The sequence below is a fragment of the Arachis hypogaea genome, chromosome 16 (genome assembly GCF_003086295.3).
Source record: "Arachis hypogaea cultivar Tifrunner chromosome 16, arahy.Tifrunner.gnm2.J5K5, whole genome shotgun sequence".
NCBI lineage: Eukaryota > Viridiplantae > Streptophyta > Magnoliopsida > Fabales > Fabaceae > Arachis > Arachis hypogaea.
This window is the reverse complement of record NC_092051.1, coordinates 100,276,614-100,297,558: the sequence shown is the minus strand read 5'-3', so window position 1 is coordinate 100,297,558 and position 20,945 is coordinate 100,276,614. Positions and strand designations below refer to the sequence as shown.

At 31.5% G+C, this 20,945-nt stretch overlaps 1 protein-coding gene and 1 long non-coding RNA gene across 3 annotated transcripts; both read left to right on the top strand.

The window, feature by feature from the left end:
• The first annotated feature begins 1,737 nt into the window (after positions 1-1,737).
• LOC112754548 (vacuolar protein sorting-associated protein 55 homolog) lies at positions 1,738-5,277 on the top strand. 2 transcript variants are annotated; one of them, XM_025802219.2, is made up of 5 exons: positions 1,738-2,072; positions 3,231-3,282; positions 4,418-4,457; positions 4,544-4,628; positions 4,831-5,277. In XM_025802219.2, the coding sequence occupies exons 2-5, from the start codon at positions 3,250-3,252 to the stop codon at positions 5,012-5,014; spliced, it is 342 nt and encodes a 113-aa protein (XP_025658004.1). In that variant the 5' UTR covers positions 1,738-2,072; positions 3,231-3,249; the 3' UTR covers positions 5,015-5,277. The 2 variants fall into 2 exon arrangements, with proteins under 2 accessions (XP_025658004.1, XP_025658005.1); XM_025802220.3 differs by having other exon boundaries at positions 1,793-3,141.
• A 7,370-nt stretch (positions 5,278-12,647) lies between these two features.
• LOC140179824 (uncharacterized) lies at positions 12,648-13,104 on the top strand. The gene is made up of 2 exons (XR_011873651.1): positions 12,648-12,834; positions 12,916-13,104. It is a non-coding gene; the product is annotated as an uncharacterized lncRNA (long non-coding RNA).
• Positions 13,105-20,945: the final 7,841 nt, after the last annotated feature.

Here is a 20,945-nt window from a genome sequence, read left to right as displayed (position 1 = left end):
TAAGATCTAAAAAGTGTTCTTCATTGTTCTTCATCACACTCGTGTTCTTCGTGTTCTTCGTAAATTCTTCAGATTCTTTCTCTGTTTTTACCCATTTTTCAATCTTTTTGGTAACCGATGTTTACTATAATTCATAATAAATTAGCAGCCACTAAAGCCCTATTTTTTCCACTTAATTTCAACACAAAATCAATCCCAATTTGAGTCCTAGAGTTCGTTTTTCCAGCTGCACTCAAGAACATGTTTCATAGCTTCAATATCATCAAATTTTATCAAAATTTCAACAAACTTTCACCAAGAATAACTCATATAAGCAATCAATTTCAAGCATAAACAAACCATATCACAATCACACAACTCAAACACAATTAATCAAGATTAATTTCACCAAACCTACCTTGATTTGCTGCCTCAAATTCATTTATGCTTCAAGGTGTTCTTTAAGCACTTTTTTCCTCCTAAAACACATCAAGAACAACTTTGAATCCATAAAACCTCAACTGACCGAACCTTAATCAACATGTTAGGAAGGGATTCCTCACCTTAAACGTGATGGAAATGGAAGATTCTTGGCTCACAAGTCAAGCTAAGTAAGAGATCTAAGGAAGAACATCAAGAAAACACATGTTTAGCATGGTTTTCCTTGAAAACCGAATTGAAGAGGGAGGGAGACAGCCATCTCACCTGATTTTCAGCCTTGATAAGTTACATGGTTATGAAGAGAAAGAAGAGAGGATCATTTTGGTCGGATTGGAATTTTGATTTGAGTTTTAGTTCAGAAGAAATCAAGCTTTGAATATCAGGAACCAAGAACTTTTCTCTCTTTTTCTCTCCTCCAAATTTTTGGCCGGGGAAATGAGACAGCCTTGGAGGTCTTGGAAGTGTAGGAAGAGTTGTGATTGGTTGGCTTGGAGGTGGATTAAAATAATATTAAAATATCTCAAGTGTATAATTACTAAAACTAGATGTATCAAAACACACGTAAAAACACCTCTAAAAATTTTTTTCTGAGCTACTAGTATAAATGACACTAGTAACATGTTTAATATGAGAAAAGAAGGCATATTATGTGGCATTATTATTGCTAAAGTCATAAGAGAGTACTGGTATTAGACTGCATCAGAAGACTGTGAACCCGGTTAAACCGATCTCGTAATTTTAACTAAAACAGACCAGGTAATATTATAATATTATTCAAGCAGCTCTAGTACTAATATTATATTACTATTTCTCTTCTCTCATGAATCGAGTCCGCCTAGTCAAACTGAGACTAATTACGGAAACCAGAATAAAAAATTCCTAACCGATACGGCTCAAAAACTAGGTTCTTCGCGACTGTGTCGTCAAGCTTATCTCAAAAGAGGTTCTTACTTAGTGATAACATGATGATGATGTAGATTGAGGTGCTTGATAATATAGCAGAGATGTTTCTTTCACTGATCTTTTGAAAAATTTTGTTTCTTTAAAAAAGATCTCGTGTACCCAGAAACCAGGTTGTTACAATAATAATAATAATAATAATAATAATAATAATAATAATAAGCATGAAAAAGATGATGGTAGTAGTAATCATAGTTAGTTAGATTGTTAAAAAGAATTTTATAGAGTGTTTAAAATTCTACAAATTATAAATAAAACTCACACAAAACTAATTTTCGTTATTATTTAACAATTTTTTAATTAAAAATTGTATTATCTTAAAATAAAAAGTTGAAAATCAAAGTGTTTAATTTTTTTAAACAAAAGATACTTTATCTTTCATAAAAATAGATAAAGATCAAATTGAATCTCTACTCTAATATATATCAGTATATCACCTATCTCACGTTCAAGTTCAACCATAAAAAAAAAATAAAAAAAAAAAGAAACCTAGCCGAAAAAAATTAGTTCTCCATTTTTGTTTATAAATGGTACGTTTCATAATCCCAATTTTACCAATTTTATCTTAGAAAAGCTGGGCTAAAATTGGGGGATCAAAGGACTCAGCTTTGCAACCATCTTCGGCGTTAAGTTGAGTACAACAAATTGTTAAAAGGTAGCTCCAATCTGAAGCATGACGATGACGGTACACGGTACGTCTTCTCAAATTTTTTAGCTTCTACTCTAAACTCTTTGATCCTCTTTATTAGGTCACGTTTACTTTCACTGCCCTCACGAATTTCGCTTTCGATCGTTGCATACGGTTTCTCTACAACTACTGGATTAAGCTAAATCTCGGTTTAGGGTTTTGAAATATAATTTCCTGTATGAGATCATCGTTCTTTCGCAAAATTGTGGGGTATGACACAGACTTAGAGTGTGAGAGAAGAGTGATCTTTCTGTTAGGTTAATGAAATTGATCGAGGAACAGAGAACTTTGGCGAAAGGTTTGCTTTTTGAGAAAGGGGGAATATCCATTAGCTTCAACTTCAATTTCAATTAGTGCAGGCTATGACCAAATTTGGGAAATTTATGTTACTTATGTTAATTGTCAAATGCACTTCATTGATACAGTGGAAAACCACGGATATGGCACATAATTTGTAATATTGATTAGATCTTGAGCTTGAAAGTAAGAATTGAGAATATAAAGGAAGGTTGCAGGGGAGAAATTAATCAAATTATTAGATGCTAATGAAGCACTAGTAGGATCGTACTTGTCTCCAATAATGGAATGGCATTTTGGGAAGGAACATACTGCTAATTTACAATTTTATCTAAAATGTTGTTACCTATTGAAAATAATGTGATTGCTTGAGAAGTGGGGTATGTAGAATGAGTTTTATAATTTAGAGGTATATATCTTAAATTTTCTTGAACTCTTGGTTAAATTTAGTCCTTGATCCATTTGCATGAACACACAAGGAAGTTTTATAATGGCTTTCAAATGCATAATGTAGGCAGAGTTTAATGTAGTGCCAGCTGACTCATCTTATATTATTGTCTATTTGTCAATTATCCTTCAAGTTGTAACCTTGGAGATGATATTGCTTTGGCTGAAATCATGCTGTAGTTGTTTCTACTAAGTTTTCATAATCTTATCTTCTGTGCTTGCTTTTTTTGCCTCTATGAAAACTTTCTATAATTATGTTACTGACTTTTTTTTCATTTTATCTGATCTTACAAAATTGGTGTTCTTGGACTGTTCCTTCTCTTTCCAGTGTAAGTTCAAAGCTAAATTCCATGATCTCTGTTTATGATACCTTGCAAAATGCTCCAATTAACTTTAATTTCTTTTTCTGCATGTGCAGCCTTGCTGGGCTGGCTTTTATGTTTTCAGCTAGCATTCTGCTACAGATTCTGGTATGCTTTCCACAGTGAGACTATCTTTTGTGCTTATACTAAATGCTCATAGTGAACTTAGTAGTGGCTCACTGCTGGCATTTTGTTTACTTTCAGAAATATATTTTCTCGGTTTAGGTTCGATGTCAACAACTATGCTTTGAAGAGTATTCTATTTGTTGTTGGATTATTCTAAATATTTGATCAGGACATATTTCTATCTTTAAGAAAAGTATCCTTCTACTTATTCCACCACACTAACAGTAATGCTTGTTGGAATATTCGGTGAAAACTTCATAAATAAAACTGTAAAAAGTGATGCTGTCTTCCTGAAAAGTATTTCAGGTGAGCCTAGAAGGTTTTTGTTCTGCAGGATAGACATCATGCTTGCAGAAAGTTTCATAGTTCTATTACTTTTGAGTTTTTGAATCATTGTCTCATTCTGAGTCAAGTTTGGTTATATTCATATTGATTTTTAAAAGCACTTGACATCAAAGATGGTTAGGTCTTTTACATGGGAAAGACAGAATTGATTCACAAAAGTATAGGTTGGGTCGGTGGGAAGTTGAGGAAAGAATCTTTCAATTGTTCAGATGTTTGATTAGCCAGGAGATAGAATTAGAAGGGTTGTAAATTCTAATAATGCTTCATAAATAAAGGATGAAGGGGATTTAGAGAATACATATCTAATCAAACCAATTTTTACAAGAACTAGCACTCTGTTATTGACTCTTCCAAGTGACAATTGAACCTTGGTATTTTTAAATTTTTAAATTTCATATGCCGTGTTGCTGGTGGGTTATTTGTGCTTTATTGGTTTTTATTTTAAACAAATTTGCTAGAAAAGGAGAACATTTTATTTCAGCAAAATTTATATCTGATAACTTTGATCCATCCAAATGGCATTGATGGAATATTGTAATGAATTTGAGCACTAAGCTACTAATGTGTACGCAAACTTGGAGACACCAAATCTATTTGGAGTGGATTGAGTGGGATTTTTATGTTGGAATGGCCTATAAATCTGGTTGAACAGAAAAAATGATCATTATGTATTCACATAGCATGTGTTTTTAATGTTTTATTTTTATATGTTACATGTTGTATGAACCGCAACTGTTAAAATTTCAACAATTTTCTCTATTTCCTGTGGCAGGCGTGTGCAATATACAGCAATTGGTGGCCTATGTTATCAGGTGAGTCAGAGAGCTATAAGCAGGACTTCTTGTTTATTAGCTGGAATAAAAAATAGAAGTTAATGACCAGAGCATTGTATCTGCAGCTCTTATGTATGTGCTGGTACCTATGCCTTGCTTATTCTTTGGTGGTGGAAACACTCATTTTCTGATCAGCCGAGATGGTGGGGGGTTAGTATCTCAGTCAGCTTTAATCATTCAGAAAAAGCTGTGATTTTATATAGAACATTGTCAGATATCTTTTTGCACTTGCTATTCTGATTTATATTTTCACTGCCTTTTGCAACGGATGTCTGTTTACTCATTTATATGATATATCATATCTGAGTTTGTTTCCAAAGTATGACATATAATGTCTGATATTACATTGCAGTTGGATAGATGCTGCTAAATTTTTAACTGGTGCATCGGCAGTTGGGAGTATAGCCATTCCTGTAATCCTCAGGCATGCTCATATGATTGAGACAGGAGCAATGCTCATTGAGCTTGTCTCTTTCTTCATTTTTATATGTACTGTTATGTGTTTCCACCAAGCGAGCCTCGACGATGATTGGTGAAAGCGACTTCCTCCAATTCCTGACATCCTCTAGTCATTAGGGTTGGTTGGAAGTAAAAATGGAAAATCCATTGTGAAAATTATGACAACCATGATAAAAGGAATGTATAATCAACCATGTGTAAAGCTTTACATGTAATTTACCTTATTGTCAAAGTTATACCAAGATATGTGTGATAACCTTCATTGATGGAGAACACGAATTTGCCATTTGGATTGTATGACGTTGTTCATATATCCATGAATTCAGTGGCGGTTCTTACACCCGTTTAGTTCAATGTGGATAGAACCTGACACCCTAGTTGAGAAGTTTGTAAGATTGTAAACCAAGGTAGGATAGAAATATCAAGAAAATTCATTTATTATCACCAATGAAATTAGATAATTAATCTCCTAAGTAAGAAGGGTAACAATTACAATAAATTAGATTCTGCATTTACACTTAATTTTCCGCAATATCTTCTAAGGGGCACGGCGATGGTTCCATGACACTGCATGGTGTGACTTGAGTCATGAAAAAGTCATTACAGGACCAAGGTTTTGGGAAATTTTTAATAAATAAATAAATTAGATTCTGTATTTACACTTAATTTCTAAATTATTTATATTTTTACACTTTGTTATGTTTCATATTATCACAAACGAAATAAGTATGCAAATAAGTATAAACACGGTTGTTTGCAGTTTGATTTGTGATTTAGATGGTAAAGTCAATACAATTTGTAAGTATTCGGATGTGTAGGTTTGGTTTTATTTTCAATCCCATCAAATTTGACTGAAACGATTTAAAATTGATTTGAACTTATATTTTAATCCAATTCAATTCAAATATTATGATTTGAATTAGATATTTATTCAATTTTGGAAAAAATTTACAATTTAAAATTACAAAATTTTTAAAAATTAAAATTTGGATTAAATGTAATTCTATTTTTGAAAAAATTAATAATTAAACTTTTTAAATTATAAAATTCAAAATTTGATTGAGATATGAATCAATCTAATCAAAATCATAATAGTTTGAATCGGATTGATTAAGAAATAGACTCAAATCGATATAATACAAATCACAATTATTTGAATTAAATTAAAAAATAAAACTAGCCACCGCATAGCATTTCTTCCTTTTGTTTTTTGGGATGGAGAAATTAGGAACAACATTATTAGATTACCTTGATTCACGCCAAGTTTAAGTCTTTACATTTTAAGACATGATGTGTAGACTATAAAGTCTTTTTACTCTAAAATAGTAATTTCATTATTAAAATTATTTGAGGTAAAATATATTTATAAGAGAGATTCTAGTATTATTTTTCATAGAGTATAATTATTTATCTATATTATAACAACTATTTATTAATCTAATCTTTTTATTTTATCTTCTTTTTCTGATTTAATTATTTTATGTAAGAATAACAACTGTTCTACTATATATAGATAAAAATTATAAAATTTATAAGGTGTCATCTATGGTGCCTAGTTGTGTGATTATTCCAAGTTGATATGTAATGATGCAATACGTAGTGAATTGACTAACAAATTTGACCGCATGTGGCTAATATTGAGGCATGGTAACTCTGCTAATTAAGAATGATAACTTTGAGTGTGCGTATTTAGTCTAAACAATCAATTAAACTTATACAAAAATAAAAGGAATTATTTGTAAAATTTAAATTACAAAAATGTTATTTGTAAATTAATATCAACCACTAAAATCAGCTATCAATGTATTTATGTATAAATACATGTGTGATTTAATTTATTTTTAATGTGTATTTATATTTCAACATATATTTTATATTAGTAGCTAATTTTAGTAACTGATTTTAATGTACACGTAGCATAACCTTTTAAATTAACACAAGAAGTTTTGATGAAAAAATAAATAAAAAACTAGATGAAAGAAGAAAATGAAAAAATTGAAAATAAAAAAATATCATCAATAAAAAGTAAGTAATACAAAGATATCTGATAAACCACTATTTTATGGTTTATTTTGTATTGAATTTAGTGGATTTTATCCATTATTCTCACACTTATTCATATAATTCGCATGTTTTACATTTTCCTTCCTAATTTTGTGCCATGATTGAAAACATGCTTCTTTAGCCTTAAATTCTCTAATTTTAATCTTCTCTTATTACAATTCGATGTCGTGATATGTTTGTTAAGTGTTTTCAGGGTTTATAGGGCAGGAATGGCTTAGAGGATGGAAAGGAAGCATGCAAAAGTGAAAGGAATACAAGAAATTAAGGATTTCAGAATCTGGTAGTGACGCGCACGCATGGGCGACGCGTACGCGTGACCAGTGCAACAGACATACAACGTGTACGCGTGGTTGACGCCTACGCATGGCCAGTGAAAAGTCCAGCGACGCGTACACGTGGCTGACGCGTATGCGTGACGAGCGTCACGTGCTGCATTAAATAGAATTCGGTAGGGGCGATTTTTGGGCTGCTTTTGACCTAGTTTCAGGCCCGAAAATACAGATTAGAGGCTACAGAGTGGAGTAGGAAGGGGGGATCATTCACTTTTCATTCATTCACAATTTTTAGGTTTAGATGTAAGTTTCTAGAGAGAGTGGCTCTCTCCTTTCTCTAGGTTTTAGGGTTTTTAGTCTTGTTCCTTCTCAAATTCAGATTTCTACCTTACTTTAATTTAGTTTCTCTTCTACTTTTATTTGTTCTAGTACTTTAGTTTATCTATTTCTCTCGTTGATTTCTTTATGTTGTCAATTTATTTTATGAATTCTTCTTGTTTTCTTTAATCCATATTAATGCAATTTATGTTTCCATATTTATGATTGCTTTCTTTAATTTGTTGTTATTGTTTTCCCTTACAATTGTTAGTCTTAGATTTTGCTATGTCTTGTTAGTTTTCTATGTTTCTATTTTGTGCCTTCCAAGTATTTGATAAAATGTTTGGTTGGATTTTAAATTAGATTTTTGTATTCTTAGCTTGGATTGAGTAATTTGAAGACTCTTGAATTGTTAAAGTCTCTTGTTGGTTGGTGATTGAAAGTTGCTAGTTGGCTTGAGCTTCACTAACTCTAGTCTTTGATTAGGACTTGTGAACTCAAGTTGATTTTCTCACTTGACTTTCCTTCAATTGCTAGAGGTTAACTAAGTGAGAGTAATTTGCAATTACCATCACAAGTGACAATGATAATGAGGATAGAAATTCTGATTCTCAACCCTTGCTAGGACTTTTCTTAGTTGTTAGTTATTTTATTATTATTTGCATTCCTTGCTTATTAAACTCAAAACCCAAAAAGATATAATCTCATAACCGATAATAAACATACTTCCCTGCAATTCCTTGAGAGACGACCCAATGTTTAAATATTTCGGTTAATTTTATTGAGTTTACTTGAGTGACAAACAATTTAAACATTGACCGAGGATAATTTGTTGGTTTAGAACTATACTTGCAATGTGACATTTTTGTGAAAAATTTTTACCGACAATTTTTTCTCCGTCAATATCCCCTTAAACAGCTCCTTTCGTGTCCGATCGTGTTCGGCGTAGGCAACCTTCTTCTGAACTGTTTAGACAAATAACTCATCAATGACAAATTGCAAGCCAAAATCCAAACCTATTTTGACAAAAAAAAAAAACTTAACCCATGTGGAATAACAAAGAAAAGGAAGCACTCTTCTTCAACCTGGAAACAACTCAGAGCACCAACCACGGTCACTTTCAGCAGTTACTCTCTTCTACTTCGGATACTCAAACAGCCTGGAAAAACTCAATGACGCTGATCCTATAGTACAGGAAACTATCAAACGCCTTTTGCAGACGGACCAGTGCCACATTCTTCCACTTCTTCAACCATTAACACATTGCTGAGTTTAAAATCAACTTCCACCTTTAGCCATGGCTATAGTGAATAAGGCCACAACATTCAACACATAACCAGCGTGGCCTTCTCCCACTTCGAGCTGATTTTGTCCAACGATGTCCGTTGTGCATCTCGTCAATTTTCGGTGGACCCCGACCATACCATTTCTTTCCCAAAGCCATTTCACAAATTGACATTCTTATCTTTTGGGACATCACTTATTTACAAAAATATCTTTGCAGTAAATAAAAAACAGTTATTATATTTAGACACTTAATACAAGTTAAGGACACCAATGCATACTCTATCTGTCACCATTTTATTGGTTAGTCAACCGATAGTCACCGCTAGGCACCATTATCGCGGCCACCAGAGTCGCAGCCAACTTATAATGTATGATTGTGATGGCAATGATAGTGTTGTTGTAGTTAGTTTTTCTCTTTTTTTGGTTTATTAGTTGTTTTCTTATGGATGTTTTAAATTTGAAATATAGATATAAAAAAAAGATATATTAAAAAAATATTTTCCTGAAAATATTTTTAAATTCAATATGTGTTTAAATTTATTTGAAAAAGAGAAATATTTCACTAGATTGCAACATATTTTATGTATATTTAAAAACGAAAAAGATTCCAAATTTTCTAATCCTAGTCGTTATGATTTTTTGTAATATGTATTCTGTCCAACATATAATTCAAAGCAAAGAATATTTGTTTTCTACTTTAGATATGGATCTAATGTTTTTTTTAAGATTTATAAATATCATTTAATAATTTTTATAAAAAGAAGTATTAGGCAGTTAATATTTGTTATTAATATTAGTCAATATTTGATTAATATTTTATTTTTATATTATTAAAATATAGAATTTAAAATTTAAAATTTAGTATTTACTATTTATAGTATTGGTTAAATATCCAAAAATAATCAATTTTATTAGTTATGTAGTATTATTTTTTTTATGAATAAAAATATTCTTTATTCGTGTTAGGTATATAACAAAATCAAATATCAATACAAAATTAAAAATGAGTTAAATAACACATATATCTATATATAAATATATGATATATAACTATTTTTAATAACTAATTTTAGTGTGTACATAATATTTTTAAATTTTTTTTAGGACAATTTATCCAAATAAATAAAGTAGATGAAATCTTTACTCAAATACACAAAACAGAAACATGTTACGTGCATGTACAATTTTCCATTTCTATGTAATCCGTGGGAAGCAACCACGGTTTCTAATTTCTACATAAACCGTGGCTGCCTAGGACGGATTATAATTGTTTTGTGTTGTGTGTAAACCGTGGCAAGTAGCCACGGATTACAAAGGGAAGAAGGAAGCCATAAACCGTGGCAGGCTCCCACGGTTTATGAAGATGGCTAGATAGTGATAAAACGTTGTGGGAGGGAGAGGGAGAGGGAGAGGGGCTGATATACTGATCAGTAGTCAGTACTATCCATTAGAAGAATCTCAGAATTTGAGTGAAAAAAAAAAAAAAAAGACAGAATCTCAATCATATGATGAGTGAGTGGGCTCCTATTAAATTTTGTTTGCTTAATATAGTGTGAAAGAACATAATTCTGATTGAAGTTTATTTGCATTAGCAGTTAGCACCATTAGCATGCTATATACATGAGTTGAACTACACTTTCTTTACATACATAGAATAGAAGCCTTGAGGAATGGAATTTTTTTTTATAAAGTTTAAATACCAATGACGTATTTATTGTCAATGGGGACATAATTTGATTTTGGATTGGGATGAGTATTCTATTTAATATAAACTCGTGTATAAAATAAAAATAATAACTAAATAATGAATCTTTAAAGGATTCTTGATTTAAAACTTTATTACTTGAATATGAAATATATTGTATATCAACTTCATATTTACATAAGTTTAAATTCATATATTTTTTTCTTTAGTGATTTTTCAGAAGCATTTTAATTCGTAAAATATTAAGATAAAAGAGACTTTTGAAGACTAAGAAATCTTTTAAATGTGATCCTTTATTTAGTTTTTTATTATAATAATTTAAAAAAAATTGAAATAAACACATTTAAATAGATTTAGTATCTTTTTAAAATTAAATACATATTCAAAATACAAACTAAATAAAACTGAAATTTAAAATTTAAAATTTCTGTTTTAGTTCTAGCATTTTTAATTATTAAAAAATTATCATTTAAATATACATCCAAAAATTATATTAAGTAAAATTAAATATTTTAATTTTAAAATCCAAAAAATAAATCTTAAGGGTTTTAATTATTAACCCACACATCTAAAACCCTACAAGAGATCATATTTTGAACTAATATGTTAGATATATTTTTATTGAATAAGATCTAAAAAACTTAGCTTAATTATTCATTTTAATCATTTTAAAATCATTAATAAAAAAATAAGAAATATTAGATACGTTTTTATCGAATAAGATATAAAAAAAATTAATCTTTTTTTTTCTTTTTTTCCACTCAAATTCTGAAACTCTTCTAATGGATAGTACTGACTACTGATCAGTATATCAGTCCCTCTCCCTCTTTCTTCCACAACGTTTTATTACTATCTAGCCATCTTCATAAACCGTGGGAACCTGCCACGGTTTATGGCTTCCTTCTTCTCTTCGTAATCCGTGGCTACTTGCCACGGTTTACACACAACAAAAAACAATCATAATCTGTCCTAGGCAGCCACGGTTTATGTAGAAATTAGAAACCATGGTTGCTTTCCACGGATTACATAGAAATGAAAAATTGCACATACACGTAACATGTTTCTGTTTTGTGTATTTGAGTAAAAATTTCATCTACTTTATTTATTTGGACAAATTACTCTTTTTTTTATGTAAAAAAAAAAAAAAAAATCAATGGTACCGTTAGTAGGTTAAGTTACTTAAGTTAAGTCTACGAGTCGTGACTTACTGACTTGTGAATGAAATTACTCAGGAAAATCCTAATTGATGCCTTTGATGGCCATTGGTTTTTGTGGGTTCCTACTTTCTCGTATCTGATGTACTTGCAGAGTGCAGTTGTTCGTTTTCGAATAAACAATCCAAAAATGTGATGATTGAAACGCGTCAGTGCACTGCTCGCACATCACATATTTTACGTACATTTTCTCCCAACTTGGGTCAAGCAAGCCCAGCCTTTTTTCCAGCAATTCTTCATGCCTAACTTAAAAGTGTATTTATGACTTGGGACCTGATACACATACAAGTAAAAAGGCCGTACAAGTTTTACAAGTTATCAGCCCAAACTTTATTAACACGCGCATTAACTCATTTTGAATGGAGCGTAACTACACGCGCCCCACTCAAACGGTTCCTCTTCGTCTTCTTCTTCTTCTTCTTCTCTTCTTCTTCTTCTTCGTCTTCGCCTTCTTCCTCTTCCTCTTCCTCTTCCTCTTCTTCTTCTTCTTCTTCTTCTTCTTCGTTTTTTTTTTTCGATTTTCATGGTTTCTAAAATTCTTTTTCTTCTTCTTGTTGCACGTTCTTCTTCCTCTTACTCTTCTTCTTCTCCTTTTCTTTCGTTTCTGCACGTTCTTCTTCCTCGTTTTCCTCTTTTTCTTCTTCTTCATTTACGTCTTTTCTCTCTGTTTTCTCTTTTTTTTCGATTTTTCATGGTAAAATCGTTTTTGAAGAAGAAGAAGTAGCAGAAGATGAGGAGGAGAAAGAGAAAGAGTTCTGAATTATGCATAAGATGTACTTCAACGAATTTTGGGTGTATTTTCTTAAATCCTTTGGGTGTATTCCTATAATCGTTTGGGTGAATTCTTGTAACCGTTTGGGTGTATTTTCTGTAATCCTTTGAGTGTATTTCTGTAATCATTTGGGTGTATTTGAGTGATATCTGACTGATATCTATGGGTGTATCTGACTCATATCTATGGGTGTATCTTACTGATATCTATGGGTGTATTTTTCATTTCAGAAAAAATGGCAGGCAGAAACCAAGCTGAAAAAAATGTAAGAACAAATATATGTCTTCGATCAAATCAGTTTTTCATAATAGAAATATATCTAACTCTAATTTTGCTTTGTTTACAGCAAATCAAGGACCTAAAGTGTGCAACCCATCTGTTGAGTGAGAAATTCAGAAATATGAGCGAGGAGAAGTGATGCAATAAGACTGTCCAGGCCATCCTCATTGTTATTGAGTCCATTTTGTCAGATAGATTCTAATGATATTGTCACTGATTAATGTAACTGTTATATACTCTTGTAAGAAATTGAACACATGGTGTAAATATATTTGATCCAATTATAAGTAAATTTTTTTCCATAATTAAACTCTATCTGGTGTATTCAAAATGTCTGATTTACAGGTACTATAATATAAAGTGGTGATCCAGATAGATTGGAACCCATATATGACGGTCTGCATAGAGATCTGCATAATACACCCAAACACCGACTATAAATACACCCGATAAAAAATTAAATTTACACCTCTACTGCAGATTTTAACCCAACACTACCTGAAAGCCACTTGTTGTCCACAAGACCAAAATTAATTAAACTCTCTCTGGTGTATTCAAAATGTCTGATTTATAAGTACTATAATATGAAGTGGTGATCCAGATAGATTGGAACCCATATATGACGGTCTGCATAGAGATCTGCATAATACACCCAAACACAGACTATAAATACACCCGATAAAAAATTAAATTTACACCTCTGCTGCAGATTTTAACCCAACACTACCAGAAAGCCACTTGTTGTCCACAAGACCAAAATTAATTAAACTCTCTCTGGTGTATTCAAAATGTCTGATTTATAGGTACTATAATATGAAGTGGTGATCCAGATAGATTGGAACCCATATATGACGGTCTGCATAGAGATCTGCATAATACACCCAAACACAGACTATAAATACACCCGATAAAAAATTAAATTTACACCTCTGCTGCAGATTTTAACCCAACACTACCAGAAAGCCACTTGTTGTCCACAAGACCAAAATTAATTAAACTCTCTCTGGTGTATTCAAAATGTCTGATTTATAGGTACTATAATATGAAGTGGTGATCCAGATAGATTGGAACCCATATATGACGGTCTGCATAGAGATCTGCATAATACACCCAAACACAGACTATAAATACACCCGATAAAAAATTAAATTTACACCTCTGCTGCAGATTTTAACCCAACACTACCTGAAAGCCACTTGTTGTCCACAAGACCAAAATTAATTAAACTCTCTCTGGTGTATTCAAAATGTCTGATTTACAGGTACTATAATATGAAGTGGTGATCCAGAATTCCAAATAGATTGGAACCCATATATGACGGTCTGCATAGAGATCTGCATAATACACCCAAACACAGACTATAAATACACCCGATAAAAAATTAAATTTACACCTCTGCTGCAGATTTTAACCCAACACTACCTGAAAGCCACTTGTTGTCCAAAAGACCAAAATTTAGCAGAAAATCATTCCAATTCCTATCAAATGAGTCTTTGCTATGAGGGTTTCATTTTTCCTCTTTGCTACATGTAATCAATTGATTCTTAATCTCGTTTTCCTTCCTATTTGTGCTCCACTTCGCCCAGATTCAGCTGACAATCTGAGGTTGAATCATCTATTATCTTCAAAACGAGTTCAAACTTTGATTTCAGAAACCAGAAAATCGAAAAGAAAACGAAGCTAGAGTTACAGAGAGAAGAACTAACGTCAATGACGAAGAACAAACCAATGAGAAAGGAGAAGAAAAGAACGATCGAAAAACCAGGGGAAGACGCGCGAGAAGAAGAACGATGAAATTTGGAAAGAAGGAAAACAAAGAAGGAAACAAATCTTTTAAATTTAGTAGTTATACAAACGCGGGATCTTTGTATAGCGCGTGTAAGTGACGTAGGAGTTGCAACGCATTTTAGTGGATTAGGTGTTAATAAACTTGTAATAGTTACAAGCCCTAATCGCTTGTATACTGAGCTTTTCCCTTATGACTTTATGTTCAAATTTCAATATTTGTTCGAATTTATAGTGCTAAAGTAGAAAAATGTTCAGTGAATTTGTGATTTTGTATCAATTATTTCGCTTCTGCTGTATTTAGCTTCTTTTCTTTCCTTTTTTTTCTTTTTTCTACTATTCTTTTTTTTTTCTTTTTTTCATCTTTTCGCTTTTCATTTTTTTTTCTTTCCTACTGTTTTGCCTTTTTTTTTTCTGTTTCATTTTTTTTCATCTTTCTTTTTCTATCCCTTTATTTTATCTCACAGTACATTTTTTCTTCTCTTTCTCTTCTTCATATTATCTTATTTATATAAAATTTTTGTGTTTTTTGTAAAAACATTATGTTTTTCTTTTTAAAAAATTATATATTTTTTCAAAAAATTCCTGTTTGTTATAAGAACCACTTGTTGATTCCACATTTCTCTCGTCTTATTTTAATATCGAGGAGGTAGAACAATTTTAGTAAAGATTATTTAACTCATAAATCATAACTTACAAGAAATTGGGGGTGATAATTCATATTTCATCCGATAATAGATGATGTGCTGACTGCTGAGATTGTTAATATAATGTCTCCAATCTTTTCAATACAAATACAAAAACACTATTTAGGTTCTCATCAAATTTAGCCATATAGGAATTTAAACAGCACTGGATATACAAATAACACACCTGAATTATTTTACAACGCATAATAATGTCATTTTCTATTATTGACTTCACTTGACGTAGGTCCCACAATACAACATAATGCCAAGGTTAAGAAGACTTTGTGTCCAACAAGAGCATAAATGCATAATCAACTTGTATTTTGGTTAATTGGTATACTCTTGTCGGCTATAGTAGCACATAGACTAGTAGTAGCTAGAACAAACTTCATCGTAGTTATTAGAAACACAAGTCATGTAAGAACATGTATTTTTATGTTTGTGTCGTTAATTAAAGTAGTCTAATTTAGTATATATTATTATATTGTATTATGAGTTAGTTGTACATCGTACAAGTCATGAAAATTTTTTCTTTCTTACTAGTATAAATATGTGTATATATCTTTTTTATTTATAAGTTAAATTGATTGAATTATATATTGAAATAAGTTGTGTGCTTATTTTCTTTTAGATTCTTTGAGAATAAGAGGTGCATCCTTAGTTTAACCAACCAAAATGAATTTTTGGATATTTTTTTATCATAATGAGATTATTAACTTCGCCAAAATTAATAACTCAAACGATGTCTCAGCGTCAACAAATCAAGAGGTTATTATTAAAAATAAAAAATCACTACAAAAAAAACTTTTAAAATTATCAGAATTACCATTAGATTCTCGAAAAATATTTAACAATAATATTATTATCGATAAAGTCAAAAAAATTCTGATGGTAAGCATTGTAAAATGGCATTTTGGTATGTCATTACTATCAAAGAAAATCATACGAGAATATTATCTAATAAAATTTAATTTAAAAAAATAAAAAGATGTCAGAATTATCTTACGGTAATATTTTTTAATTTTTTTAAATAAAAAATTAATTTTTATTTAATATTTTTAACTGTAATTATCATAATTATAACGTGATTAAAATTAAATAAAAACTAATGAAAATTATATGTCACTAAAATAAAAAACTACAGTATAATCCAAAAAATTATGACGCTAAAAACATAATAAAGTAATCTCGTCAAAATAAAACTCATTATAAGAAAATTAGTTTTTTGCCACGCTTTTAAAGTGTGCCGAAAAATGCGAAAAAGTACGGGATAGTTTTTTGCCACGCTTTTTTTTTATCGGTATGCTTTTGAAAGGGTTACATCTGCAAACGTGCCGGTACTTCTATCGCCACACTTTTATCGATCTATTGCACACTTTATTTTTTGCCATGCTTTCATCTATTACAACACTTAAAACCGTGGCCGTATGTATAACTCTATAGCCACGCTTTAAGAGCGTACCAAAAAGTGGACATACAGCCACGCTTTTAGAAGCGTGCCAATAAAAAAGATATGGTTATGCTTTTTAAGCGTGCCAATAGAAGAAGATATGGCTACACTTAATAAGCGTGATCGTTGATTACTACAAGAAGATATGACTACGCCTAAAAAGTTTGTCAATAACTACATAAACCCTTCACTAGGCCACTCTATACTATTTTTAACATTGTGAAAGCCAGCATAATCAACATTAAATAACTAATCACTATGCAAAAATTAAATCATGTTATTAAAATAAATTTTATATAAAAATACAAACATAAACTGACACAGAAAATTGACAAAAAAAAAAAAGAAAATAAATTCACTATTTAATTAAATGTACAACTTCATTTAAGACTTCATGATTTTATATCTAAAAAAACATTTAAAGTGATTATTGTATTCATTATCTGTCAATATCACAATCCACAAATGGCTCTCTTGATTCTCATAAAATTCGGGAAAGATTCAACTAATCTACATAAAAGTTGAAATTCTAACCTTAAATAAGATCATTTGTTTGGAAATTCATACATAAAGGTTTGGCGGTGAGGGCAAAGCTACATCAATGATTCTCTCAGATTAGCAAACTTTGTCCCAAGTGTTTGTCAATGGCCGAAACTTTTTTGCATACTCTAATGATGTGTCTATAAATCCAAGAGGTGTGGAACAAATCTCTGATAGCAAGTATAATACCCAAAAAGTCGTATCTAGAGGAATGGCAATGATGGAAGTAGTTAATAGACAATCTCAAAAGAAAAACAGATTTCAAAGAGAAAATGTCACAAATGGCATACCTACTAGTATGGCTAGCTAGAAATTGATGATTTTTTACAGTAGAAACGTTGAGCTTGGAGAAATTCTATCCCGAACACTATTGTTTGCAGAAAAATTTGCAAGACATGGAAGACATTGCAATAATCCTCCTTTTGAACAAAGGAGAGGAACTTTGGGCACTGAAATGCTCTATCTACTACTATTATGCATTTTAGCACTACAATATTTTGGGTCTATGGTCACGGTTTTTTTGGTCACGGTAAAAAACTGTGATCATAGACCCTCTATAGTCACGGTTTTTTAGCGTGACAAAAAAAAGTTATGGTCACAGTTTTTTTGAAAAGGGTGACCATAGAGTATCTATGGTCACGGTTTTTTAAAAAATGGTGGCCTAAAAGGGTCTATGGTCACGGTTTTGAGGGGTGACCTAAAGGGGTCTATGGTCACGGTTTTTCAAAAAAGGGTAACCTAAAAGGGTTTATAGTCACGGTTTTGGAGGGTGATCTAAAGGGGTCCATGGTCACGGTTTTGCGGGGTGGCCTAAAAGGGTCTATGGTAACAGTTTTGGGGGTGACCTAAAAGGGTCTATGGTCACGATTTTTCAAAAAAGGGTGACCTAAAAGGGTCTATGATTACGGTTTTGGGGGTGACCTAAAGGTGTCTATGGTTACGGTTTTTTACTGTGACCAAAAAGGGTCTATGGTCACGGTTTTTTGGAAGGGTGACCTAAAATGGTCTATGGTCACGGTTTTGGGGGTGACCTAAAGGGGTCTATGGTCACAGTTTTGGGGGTGATCTATTATTGTGACAAAAAAGGGTCTATGGTCACGGCTTTTCAAAAGGGTGACCTAAAAGGGTCTATGGTCACGGTTTTGGGGGTGACCTAAAGGGGGTCTATGGTCACGATTTTGGGGGGTGACCTAAAAAGGTTTATAGTCACGGTTTTGGAGGGTGACCTAAAGGTGTCTATGGTCATGGTTTTGGGGAGTGACCTAAAAGGATTTATGGTCACGGATTTTTGAAAGGGTGACCTAAAAGGGTCTATGGTCATGGTTTTGAGGGGTGATCTAAAATGGCCTATAATAACGGTTTTGAGAGTTAATCTAAAAGGATTTATAGTCACAATTTTAATCATTTGAATTTAAATTAATTAATATTTTTATACATTTTTTATAATTTTAAATTTTTTATATATTTAAAATTTAAAAATATTAATAATTAAAATTTAATAAAAATTTTATGTGATTTACTTTAAAATATTAAAATTTTAAATCTAATTTTATAAATAAAAAATTAAGTTGAATATTATTAATTTTAGATTTAAAATTTAGAAAAAAAAAACAAACAAATGTCAAAACCCTAAAACTAAAGAAGCTAAGGAAACCAACGCAGTCACACCCATACTCACCCAGCACCACGATCCTCTCCTCTTTGAAACTACACAGCATCAACGAACTAAACCTAGCCCCCAGCCACCCAGCACTGCAGCCCGCCCCCCCGCAGCCATCATAGTCTATGCCGCCACTACAGCCACAAAGCGCCGCAGCGGCACAGCCACTGCAGGCCCCACACCCACGCATCCTCTACCGCTACCGTAGGAAGATTTGTCGCCGTCGTTGGAAGCTGTGTCGCCGTGATTGGAAGCTCCGTCATAGTTAATTTCAGTTTGAGATGGTGATGCAGTGTTGGGAGACACTCTGTAACATCCCGCGTTTTTGGAAATCTAACTATAAATAAATTGTGATTTTATCTTATTGAGTTTAAACTTTATAATTTTAGAAATTATTCTATTAGAAATAATTAAATAGATTCGGAGATAAATTCATTTTGAATCAATTAATATTCTTAAGTAATTTTATCATAATGGAGTATTTTGCATAATTCTAGTAATTAAAAAAAATAAGAAAGGATTATATAGTTTAATTTAAGTAACTTTTATTATGAATAAGTTATGACTTATTATTAATTTGAACTCTTTATTTTATAAACTGAACTATTAAGAGTAATTAAATTAGTTTTACTAATATTTGGGTTGATTCAATTAATATTCTTGTGTAATTTTATAATTATTATTTCATATCATTTAAAATTAAAATTTAGTAATGGAAGCATTATAAAATTTAATTTGAGAAATTTCTATTACGAATAAATTATGGTTATTTTATTAATTTGAGCTCTTAAAGATTAATTTATTAGGAATGATTAAATTAATTATTATAAATACTTTAAGTTTAAGTTAATGTTTATGTATAATTTTTGTTATAATTAGTTGTTTTATACAAATTGAAATTAAAGTTTTGGTAATAGAAAAATAATGAAAAATTATATCATATAGTCTGAATGATTGATATTCTCAGGTTTAAACTATATTTTATAAAATGTGATTAGTATGTTTACTTTATAATTTAAATTAGAAATAATTATTTGAGCTCATTAATAGATTGATAGATAAAATTTTATGCGTTTTGAAAGTAATCTTTATAGTATTATATTTGAATCTTAAATTGTTATTCTATCTCAAATATTTTGTAAAAATTGTTATATTACTCATATATATTTTACCCTAACTCTAGAATTACCAAATAAAACCCTAATTTCACAAAATCCTTAAATCTATTACCCTAAATCCCTAAACCTACGTTCAGAAAGGGAAAGAAAGGAAACAGGGGAGCTCGAGGGGGAAACAGAAGGGGAAAAGAAAGGAAGGGAAAAGAGAGAAGAAGGGAGAATCGGGGAAGAAGAAGGGAAGGAGAAGGAGAAGAGCGTGCCGGCATCGAGATCGCCTTGTCACGAGCAAGAAGAGAGCGATCTAGAGAAGAGGAAGAACGCTGAAGAACAGAGAGACTGATGGGAAGGATGGTAACACCGTTGCTGTAGGGCAAGCTGCCGGAGCCACTACCATCGCCTTCGTGCCTCTCTGTGTCTGCTGTTGCTACCAAACCCATCGCCATCGCCGTTCTGGTTCCAATTCTTTCATTTTTAAAACTGTAACCCCTTTCACCCTTGTTCTGTTTTAAATTTTGTTTCTCTGCTACGTTTGATAAATCCCATTTTTAGGGTTTATCTTGTGTTGAATTTAGAGCATTTTATGACCTTTTACCCACATTTATTCAATGAAATAGCATGGTTTTATGATTGTCTCCTAATTTGTGCTTAAGTGTGAAAACATGCTTTTTAGGCCCTTAATTGGTTGATTTTAATTCACCTTTGATTCCACTAGATGCCTTGATATGCTTGTTGAGTGATTTCAGGTTGATAAGACTAGGGATGGATCAAAGGGATGGAGAGAAAAGCATGCAAAGTGGACAAATCATGGAAAATCAAGGATTGGGAAAAATTCACTCCACGTGCACGCGCAGCAGA